The sequence below is a fragment of the Platalea leucorodia genome, assembly GCF_965183815.1.
Source record: "Platalea leucorodia genome assembly, contig: HAP1_HAP1_SCAFFOLD_734, whole genome shotgun sequence".
Taxonomy (NCBI): Eukaryota; Metazoa; Chordata; class Aves; order Pelecaniformes; family Threskiornithidae; genus Platalea; species Platalea leucorodia.
Window position 1 is genome coordinate 1 of NW_028120917.1, and position 11,026 is coordinate 11,026.

The 11,026-nt window shown below is 69.8% G+C and overlaps 1 protein-coding gene across 1 annotated transcript; it reads left to right on the forward strand.

Annotated features, from left to right (window-relative positions):
* Positions 1 to 474: 474 nt before the first annotated feature.
* Positions 475 to 10,638, forward strand: DMPK (DM1 protein kinase; the record flags this gene model as incomplete). The annotated part of the gene is made up of 7 exons (XM_082339338.1): positions 475 to 561; positions 655 to 738; positions 1,957 to 2,052; positions 3,310 to 3,458; positions 5,183 to 5,276; positions 6,441 to 6,641; positions 10,513 to 10,638. Coding segments are annotated over exons 2-7 (735 nt in total), but the record flags the coding sequence as incomplete, so codon positions are not given.
* Between the last annotated feature and the right edge of the window lie 388 nt (positions 10,639 to 11,026).

The window sequence follows — 11,026 nt, forward strand, 5'->3', positions numbered from 1 at the left end:
CCCCACTGTCACCCCCACTGTCACCCCCCGCCACTGTCCCCCCCCCACTGTCACCCCCCCACTGTCCCCCCCCACTGTCACCCCCCACTGTCACCCCCTCCCCACTGTCCCCCCCCACTGTCACCCCCACTGTCACCCCCCGCCACTGTCCCCCCCGTCACCCCCCCACTGTCCCCCCTCCCACTGTCACCCCCCCGCCACTATCACCCCCCCACTGCCCCCCCCCACTGTCACCCCCCACTGTCACCTCCCACTGTCACCCCCCCACTGTCACCCCCCCACCGCCCCCCCCCGCTCCCCCTTGTAGTGGATTCTCCAGTGGCTCGTATTGGGGTTGTGCCCTCCCCCCCCGAGCTCCACCCCCCCCAAAATCCCCCACCCATGGGTGCTGCCCCCCCCCCCCATGGGTGCTTCCCCCCCCACCCATGGGTGCTGCCCCCCCACCCATGGGTGCCCCCCCCCCCCGCAGCGGAGCCGGTGGTCGCCCGGGTGCGGGAGCTGCAGCTGCAGCGCAGCGACTTCGAGATTTTGAAGGTGATCGGGCGCGGGGCCTTCAGCGAGGTGAGGGGGGGGACACCGTGGGTGACACCGCGGGTGACACCGCGGGTGACGGCGTGGGTGACACCGCGGGTGACGCCGTGGGTGACGCCGCAGGTGGCCGTGGTGCGGATGAAGGAGTCGGGGCGCATCTACGCCATGAAGATCATGAACAAGTGGGACATGCTGCGGCGCGGGGAGGTGAGGGGACACGGGGGGACGCGGGGACACGGGGGGGACATGGGGACGTGGGGGGACATGGGGACGTGGGGACACGGGGGGACATGGGGGACACAGGGGTGGCAGGAGGGTGGGGGACACGGGGACACGGGAGGACGTGGGGACATGGGGACGTGGGGACGTGGGGGATGTGGGGACACAGGGGGACATGGGGGACATGGGGACGTGGGGGACACGGGGGGACGTGGGGACGTGGGGGGGACATGGGGACGTGGGGACACGGGGGGACATGGGGGACACGGGGGTGGCAGGAGGGTGGGGGACGCGGGGACACGGGAGGACGTGGGGACATGGGGACGTGGGGGATGTGGGGACACAGGGGGACACGGGGGGACGTGGGGACATGGGGGGACACGGGGGGACGTGGGGACGTGGGGGGGACATGGGGACGTGGGGACACGGGGGGACATGGGGGACACGGGGGTGGCAGGAGGGTGGGGGACGCGGGGACATGGGGGACGTGGGGACGTGGGGACGTGGGGGGATGTGGGACACGGGGGGACATGGGACACAGGGGGACGTGGGGGGACATGGGGACATGGGGGGACGTGGGGGGGACATGGGGTGACATGGGGACACGGGGGAACCTGGGGGGACAGGGGGACATGGGGGGATGAGGGGGGACGTGGGGACATGGGGGGACACAGGGGGACATGGGGGGGACACAGGGACACGGGGGACGTGGGGGGACACGGGGGGACGCGGGGGGGGCAGGATGGTGGGGGATGTGGGGACACGGGGGACGTGGGGACGTAGGGGGACATGGGGACACAGGGGGACATGGGGGACGTGGGGACACGGGGGGATGTGGGGGACATGGGGACATGGGGACGTAGGGGAACGTGGGGGGACGTGGGGACATGGGGGACATGGGGGGACAGAGGGGACGCGGGGGTGGCAGGAGGATGGGGGACGTGGGGACATGGGGGGGGACACGGAGGGGGGGGACACGGGGGTCCTGGGGACCCAGAGGGGACAGGGGGCGACGGGGACGGAGGTGGGACAGGGGTGGCACTGGGTTGGTGGCACTGGGGGGGTGACACAGGGTCCCCAGGGCTGACGGGGGGGGGGTGACCTTGCAGGTGACCTCAGTGCCTGGGGGTGCCCCCGGGGGTGCCCCCGGGGGGGGGGGGGTGGTGACACCGATGCCACCCGTGTCCCCCGTCCCCGTGTCCCCAGGTGTCCTGCTTCCGCGAGGAGCGGGAGGTGCTGGCGCGGGGGGACCAGCGCTGGATCACCCGCCTCCACTTCGCCTTCCAGGACACCCAGTGCCTGGTGAGGGGACACCCCGTGGGGACACCCCCCGTGGGGACACCCCCCCCCGTGGGGACACCTCGGGGGGACACCCCGTGGGGACACCCCCCCGTGGGGACACCCTGTGGGGACACCCCGTGGGGACACCCCGTGGGGACACCCTGTGGGGACACCCCCCCCCGTGGGGACACCCCGTGGGGACACCCCCCCGTGGGGACACCCTGTGGGGACACCCCGTGGGGACACCCCGTGGGGACACACCCCCCCGTGGGGACACCCTGTGGGGACACCCACCATGGGGACACCCCGTGGGGACACCCCGTGGGGACACCCCCCCCCGTGGGGACACCCCCCCGTGGGGACACCTTGTGGGGACACCCCGTGGGGACACCCTGTGGGGACACCCCCCCCGTGGGGACACCCCATGGGGACACCCCGTGGGGACACCCCCCGTGGGGACACCCCCCCGTGGGGACACCCCGTGGGGACACCCCCCCGTGGGGACAGCCACCACGGGGACACCCCGTGGGGACACCCTGTGGGGACACCCACCGTGGGGACACCCCGTGGGGACACCCTGTGGGGACACCCCCCCCGTGGGGACACCCCATGGGGACACCCCGTGGGGACACCCCCCGTGGGGACACCCCCCCGTGGGGACACCCACCGTGGGGACACCCCGTGGGGACACCCTGTGGGGACACCCCGCCATGGGGACACAGCCCCCAGCACCCTTGGGTGCCCCCATGTCCCCGTGCCGTGCCCGTGTCCCTGTCCCCATGTCCCCACCCCTGTGCCACCCCTGTGTCCCCGTGCCATGGGTCTATCTCCTGTCCCTATCCCCGTGTCCCCGTCCTTGTGTCCCTGTGCCATCCCCACGTCCCCGTGTCCCCATGTCCCCATCCCCATGTCCCCAGCCCCGTGTCCCCAGCCCCGTGTCCCCATCCCCGTGTCCCCATCCCCATGTCCCCATGCCATCCCCATGTCCCCACCCCCATGTCCCCAGCCCCACGTCCCCATGCCACCCCCATGTCCCCAGCCCCATGTCCCCATCCCCGTGTCCCCATGCCATCCCCATGTCCCCAGCCCCATGTCCCCATCCCCATGTCCCCATCCCCACGTCCCCATGCCACCCCCATGTCCCCACCCCCATGTCCCCATCCCCATGTCCCCAGCCCCGTGTCCCCCGCCCCGTGTCCCCACGCCGTCCCCACGTCCCCAGCTCCCCCTCCCCGTGCCCGCCGCTGGCCCCACGCCGCTGGCCCCGTGTCCCCGCAGTACCTGGTGATGGAGTACTACGTGGGGGGCGACCTCCTGACCCTGCTCAGCAAGTTCGGGGACCGGCTGCCGCTGGCCATGGCTCGCTTCTACCTGGCCGAGCTGGTCATGGCCATCGACTCCGTCCACCGCCTGGGCTACGTCCACCGGTGGGCGCGCGGCGGGGCCGTGGGGACGCGGGGGGGGCGCGGGGGGACGCGGGGGGGGGCGTGGGGGGACACGGCATGGGGGGACGTGGGGACACGCGGGGGGCCGTGGGGGGACGTGGGGACACGGGGGGGGCCGTGGGGGGACACGGCATGGGGGGACGTGGGGACACGCGGGGGGCCGTGGGGGGACGTGGGGACACGTGGGGGGGGGCATGGGGGGACGTGGGGGGGCGTGGGGGGGACACGGCATGGGGGGACGTGGGGGGACGTGGGGGGGCGTGGGGGGGGCGTGGGGGGGCGTGGGGGGGACACGGCATGGGGGGACGTGGGGGGACGTGGGGACACGTGGGGGGACGTGGGGGGACGTGGGGGGGGACACGGCATGGGGGGACGTGGGGACACGTGGGGGGACGTGGGGGGGGCGTGGGGGGGACATGGCATGGGGGGACGTGGGGGGACGTGGGGGGACGTGGGGGGGACACGGCATGGGGGGACGTGGGGGGACGTGGGGACACGTGGGGGGGGCGTGGGGGGGGACACGGCATGGGGGGACGTGGGGACACGTGGGGGGACGTGGGGGGGCGTGGGGGGGCGTGGGGGGGACACGGCATGGGGGGACGTGGGGGGACGTGGGGGGGACACGGCATGGGGGGACGTGGGGACACGCGGGGGGACGTGGGGGGACGTGGGGGGACGTGGGGGGGACACGGCATGGGGGGACGTGGGGACACGTGGGGACACGTGGGGGGACGTGGGGGGGGGCGTGGGGGGGACACGGCATGGGGGGACGTGGGGACACGCGGGGGGACGTGGGGGGCTGTGGGGACACGTGGGGGGGACACGGCATGCGGGGACGTGGGGACACGCGGGGGGGACGTGGGGGGCTGTGGGGACACGTGGGGGGGACACGGCATGGGGGGACGTGGGGACACGCGGGGGGACGTGGGGGGGGCGTGGGGGGACGTGGGGACACGTGGGGGGGGACACGGCATGGGGGGACGTGGGGACACGTGGGGACACGTGGGGGGTCATGGGGACACGCGGGGGGACGTGGGGACACGGCATGGGGGGACATGGAGGGACGTGGGGACGTGGGGGGATGTGGGGGGACATGGAGGGACGTGGGGGGACGCAGGGGGACGTGGGGACACGGCATGGGGCAGGGGACGTGGGGGGGACGTGGGGACATGGCGTAGGGGGACATGGAGGGACATGGGGACACACGGGGGGACGTGGGGACACGGCACGAGGCAGGGGACGTGGGGGACGTGGGGGGGACGTGGGGACATGGCGCGGGGTGGGGACATGGGGGGACGTGGGGACACGTGGGGACACGCGGGGACACGGCGCGGGGGGACGTGGGGACGTGGTGTGGGGCTGGGGACACGCGAGGGGACGCGGGGACACGGCGCGGGGTGGGGACACGCGAGGGGACACGGGGACACGGCGCGGGGTAGGGGACATGCGGGGGGACGTGGGGACACGGCGCGGGGTAGGGGACATGCGGGGGGACGTGGCACGGGGCGGGGACACGCGGGGGGACACGGGGGGACACGGCCTGGGGTGGGGGAGACGAGGGTGTGGGGACATGGGGGCGATTTGGGGACAGCAGGAGGAGCAGGGGGCCACAGGAGGGACCCGAGGGGACCCGAGGGGACCCGGGGGGACATGGGGACATGGGGACATGGGGACACGGGGACGGGGGGTGACAGAGGCCCCCGCAGGGACATCAAGCCCGACAACATCCTGCTGGATCGCTGGGGCCACCTCCGCCTCGGGGACTTCGGCTCCTGCCTCAAGCTGGGGCCTGATGGCACCGTGAGTGGGGACAGGGGACACGGGGGGACACGGGGGGACACGGGGGGACAGGGACATGGGGACACAGGGATGGGGGGACAGGGGGACAGGGGGGACGGGGGGTGACCTGGAGCTCAGCCCTGCTACGAGTACCCAGAGAATCCCCCGTCCCCACGTCCCCCTGTCCCCCATCCGTGTCCCCTGTCCCCCTGTCCCCGTGTCCCCAATCCCCGTGTCCCCACCTCCCCATCCCCATGTGTGTCCCCATGCCCCCATGTCCCAGTGTCCCCCGTCCCCATGTCCCCTGTCCCAGTGTCCCATGTCCCAGTGTCCCCCGTCCCCATGTCCCCTGTCCCCATACTCCTGTCCCAGTGTCCCCATACCCCATGATGGCCCCACACCCCTGTCCCCATGTCCCCATACCTGTCCCAGTGTCCCCATACCCCTGTCCCCATGTCCCCATATCCCCATATCCCATGTCCCCATACCCCATGTCCCCATGTCTCCTGTCCCCCTGTCCCCACACCCCTGTCCCCATGTCCCCGTCCCCATACCCCTGTCCCAGTGTCCCCATACCCTGTCCCCATGTCCCTTGTCCCCACATCTCCTGTCCCCATGTCCCCTGTCCCAGTGTCCCCATGTCCCCTGTCCCCATGTCCCCTGTCCCAGTGTCCCCAGATCCCATGATGTCCCCTGTCCCCTGTCCCCCTGTCCCCATACCCCTGTCCCCCTGTCCCCATGTCCCCTGTCCCCACACCCCTGTCCCAGTGTCCCCAGACCCCTGTCCCCCTGTCCCCATATCCCCTATCCCCATGTCCCCCACACCCCTGTCCCCCTGTCCCCTGTCCCCATGTCCCCTGTCCCCACACCCCTGTCCCAGTGTCCCCATACCCCTGTCCCCCTGTCCCCATATCCCCTATCCCCATGTCCCCCACACCCCTGTCCCCCTGTCCCCTGTCCCCCTGTCCCCCTGTCCCCCACACCCCTGTCCCAGTGTCCCCATACCCCTGTCCCCATGTCCCCATATCCCCTATCCCCATGTCCCCCATACCCCTGTCCCCATGTCCCCTGTCCCCACACCCCTGTCCCAGTGTCCCCACACCCCTGTCCCCCTGTCCCCTGCCCCCCTGTCCCCTGTCCCAGTGTCCCCAGACCCCGTGACGTCCCCACGCCCCCTGTCCCCAGGTGCGCTCCTCGGTGGCGGTGGGGACCCCCGACTACCTGTCCCCCGAGATCCTGCTGGCGGTGGAGGACCCCGCCCGCTCCTACGGCCCCGAGTGCGACTGGTGGGCACTGGGCGTACTGGCCTACGAGATGTTCTTCGGCCGCACCCCCTTCTTCGCCGAGTCCGTCCTGGAGACCTACGCCAAGATCCTCCACTTCCAGGTGCGGGAGGGCACTGGGAGGAACTGGGAGGGCACTGGGGGGCACTGGGAGGGCACTGGGGGGACTGGGAGGGCACTGGGGGGGAACTGGGAGGCACTGGGAGAGGTCTGGGAGGCGCAGGGAGGTAATGGGAGGTTACTGGGAGGCACTGGGAGGTTACTGGGAGGCACTGGGAGGGCACTGGGGGGACTGGGAGGGCACTGGGGGGGAACTGGGAGGCACTGGGGGGTGCTGGGAGAGGTCTGGGAGGCGCAGGGAGGTAATGGGAGGTTACTGGGAGGCACTGGGGGGGACTGGGAGGGCACTGGGGGGGAACTGGGAGGCACTGGGGGGTGCTGGGAGAGGTCTGGGAGGCGCAGGGAGGTAATGGGAGGTTACTGGGAGGCACTGGAAGGTCACTGGGATGTTACTGGGAGGTTACTGGGATGTTACTGGGAGGCACTGGGAGGTTACTGGGAGGCACTGGGGGGGAACTGGGAGGCACTGGGGGGTGCTGGGAGAGGTCTGGGAGGCACAGGGAGGTAATGGGAGGTTACTGGGAGGCACTGGGAGGTTACTGGGATGTTACTGGGAGGCACTGGGAGGTTACTGGAAGGCACTGGGAGGTTACTGGGAGGGCACTGGGGGGGAACTGGGAGGCACTGGGGGTTGCTGGGAGAGGTCTGGGAGGCACAGGGAGGTAATGGGAGGTTACCGGGAGGCACTGGGGGTCACTGGGATGTTACTGGGAGGTTACTGGGATGTTACTGGGAGGCACTGGGAGGTTACTGGGAGGCACTGGGGGGGAACTGGGAGGCACTGGGGGGACTGGGAGAGGTCTGGGAGGCACAGGGAGGTAATGGGAGGTTACTGGGAGGCACTGGGAGGTTACTGGGATGTTACTGGGAGGCACTGGGAGGTTACTGGGAGGCACTGGGGGGGAACTGGGAGGCACTGGGGGGACTGGGAGAGGTCTGGGAGGCACAGGGAGGTAATGGGAGGTTACTGGGAGGCACTGGGGGGGACTGGGATGTTACTGGGAGGCACTGGGAGGTTACTGGAAGGCACTGGGGGGCACTGGGAGGTTACTGAGAGGCACTGGGGAGTACTGGGAGAGGTCTAGAAGGTGCTGGGAGGTACTGGGCGGCGCTGGGAGGCAATGGGATGTTACTGGAGGTTACTGGGAGATGACTGGGAGGCACTGGGAGGTTACTGGGAGATGACTGGGAGGCACTGGGGGGCAGGGGAATCACAGGGGGGCACTAGGATGTTACTGGGAGGCACTGGGGCACTGGGGGGGGTTACTGGGAGGTTACTAGGAGGGCACTGGGGGTTACTGGGAGGCACTGGGAGGTACTTAGGGGCATTGGGAGGCACTGGGACATTACTGGGGCTTACTGGGGTGAACTGGGTTGTTTACTGGGAGGCTCGGGGGGGCACTGGGGGCATTGGGAGGCACTGGGAGGTTACTGGGGGACACTGGGAGGGCACTGGGGTGTTACTGGAGGTCACTGGGGAGCACTGGGCGTTACTGGGGGTTATTGGGGGTTACTGGGAGGTTGCTGGGTGGCAGTGGGAGGTTACTGGGGTGCACTGGGACGATACTGGGGGGCACTGAGGAGGATTGGGGGTTACTGGTGGTTACTGGGGGGCACCGGGGGGCACTGGGGGAGTTACTGGGGGGCACTGGGAGGCACTGGGAGGTTACTGGGTGGTACTGGGGGGTTATTGGGGGTTACTTGGAGGCACTGGAGGGGTTACTGGGGAGCACTGGGGGTTACTGGAGGTTACTGGGACGGCACTTGGAGGCACTGGGGGTTACTGGGGGTTACTGGGGGGATTACTGGGGGGTTACTGGGGGTTACTGGGGGTTTTCTTGGAGGCCACTGGGAGTTACTGGGAGGCACTGGGAGTGTTTCTGGCAGTTACTGGGAGGTCACTGGGGGTCACTGGGGAGCACTGGGGTTACTGGAGGTTACTGGGGGGCACTGGGAGGTTACTGGGGGTTACTGGGGGTTACTGGGGGCACTGGAGGGGTTACTGGGGGTCACTGGGGAGCACTGGGGGTTACTGGAGGTTACTGGGAGGCACTGGGAGGTTACTGGGGGGGTTACTGGGAGGTCAACGGGGGAGCACTGGGGTTACTTGGGGTTACTGGTGCCACTGGGGGTTACTGGGGGGGTTACTGGGGGTTACTGGGAGGCACTGGGGGGTTAGTGGAGGTCACTGGGGTTACTGGGGGGTTACTGGGGGTCACTGGGAGGTTACTGGGGGGTTACTGGGGGTCACTGGGAGGTTACTGGGGGTTACTGGGGTCACTGGGAGCTTACTGGGAGGTTACTGGAGGTCACTGGGGTTACTTGGGGTTACTGGGGGCACTGGGAGGTTACTGGGTGGCACTGGGGGTCACTGGAGAGCAGTGGGGTTACTGGGAGGTCACTGGGGTCACTGGGGTCACTGGGGTTACTGGGAGGTTGGTTACTGGGAAGCACTGGGGAGGGTCAATGGGGTGTTACTGGTGGTAGGCACTAGGTGGCTACTGGAGGTTACTGGGAGGCATTGGGAGGTTCCTGGGGGTCACTGGAGGGGTTACTGGGGGTCACTGGGGTTACTGGGAGGTTACTGGGGGGCACTGGGAAGTTACTGGGGGTCACTGGGGTTATTAGAGGTTATTGGGAGGTTACTGGGGTCACTGGGGTTACTGGAGGTCACTGGGGTTACTTGGTATTACTGGGAGGCACTGGGAGGTTACTGGGATTACTGGGGGTTACTGGAGGTTACTGGGGTCACTGGGGTTACTGGAGGTCACTGGGGTGACCGGGGTTACTGGGGTGACTGGGGTGACTGGCGGTTGCTGGGAGGTTGGTTACTGGGAGGCACTGGGGGGTCACTATGGGGTTACTGGTGATAGGCACTAGGAGGGTGCTGGAGGTGACTGGGGGGTTACTGGTGGTCACTGGGAGGCACTGGGGGGGTCACTGGGAGGCTACAGGTGGTCACTGGATGTTACTGGGAGGCACTGGGAGATCACTGGGGGTCACTGGGAGGCACTGGGGGGGTCACTGGGAGGCACTGGGGGTTACTGGGGGTTACTGGGAGGCACTGGAGGATTACTGGTGGTCACTGGGAGGCACTGGTGGTTACTGGGAGGCACTGGGGGGGGTTACTGGTGGTTACTGGGAGGCACTGGGGGGTTACTGGTGGTCACTGGGAGGCACTGGAGGATTACTGGTGGTCACTGGGAGGCACTGGGGGGTTACTGGGAGGCACTGGGGGGGTTACTGGTGGTTACTGGAGGCACTGGGGGATTACTGGTGGTCACTGGGAGGCACTGGTGGTTACTGGGAGGCACTGGGGGGGTTACTGCTGGTTACTGGGAGGCACTGGTGGTTACTGGGAGGCACTGGGGGTTACTGGGGGTTACTGGGAGGCACTGGGGGGGTTACTGGTGGCTACTGGTGGTTACTGGGAGGCACTGGGGGTTACTGGGAGGCACTGGGGGGGTTACTGGTGGTTACTGGAGGTTACTGGGAGGCACTGGTGGTTACTGGGAGGCACTGGGGGATTACTGGTGGTTACTGGAGGTTACTGGGAGGCACTGGGGGGTTACTGGTGGTTACTGGGAGGCACTGGGGGGGTTGCTGGTGGTTACTGGAGGTTACTGGGAGGCACTGGTGGTTACTGGGAGGCACTGGGGGGTTACTGGTGGTTACTGGGAGGCACTGGGGGAGTTACTGGTGGTTACTGGGAGGCACTGGTGGTTACTGGGAGGCACTGGGGGGTTACTGGTGGTTACTGGGAGGCACTGGGGGGTTACTGGTGGTTACTGGTGGTTACTGGGAGGCCCTGGGAGGCTCCTGCGCCTCCCGGCTGAGCCCGGCCCCGCCCCCAGGACCACCTCCACCTACCGGAGGATCCGGAGCCGGCCCCGCCCCCTCCGCCGGGCGGCGGGGGCGTGGCCCCGGGCGACGAGGGCGTGGCCCCGGCGGGGGCGTGGCCGCGGGTGCCGGCGGCGGCGCGCGGGCTGGTGCGCGGGCTGCTGTGCGCGCGGGAGGCGCGGCTGGGGCGGGGCGGGGCGCGCGACTTCCGGCGGCTGCCGCTGTTCGCGGGGCTGCGCTGGGCCGCGCTCCGCCGCGCCGCGCCCCCCTTCGCCCCCGCCGCCGCCGGCGCCCCCGACGCCGACACCTCCAACTTCGACGTGCTGGAGGACGGCCTCAGCCAGCCGGTGCGGGCGGCGGGGCGCCGCGACCCTCCGGGACCCCCCCATGGGACCCCAGACCGGGACCCCCCCCCCCCAGGGACCCCAGACCGGGACCCCCACCCCCGGGACCCCCACCCCCATGGGACCCCCAGACCGGGACCCCCTCCCTCCATGGGACCCCAGACCGGGACCCCCCCCCCAGGGA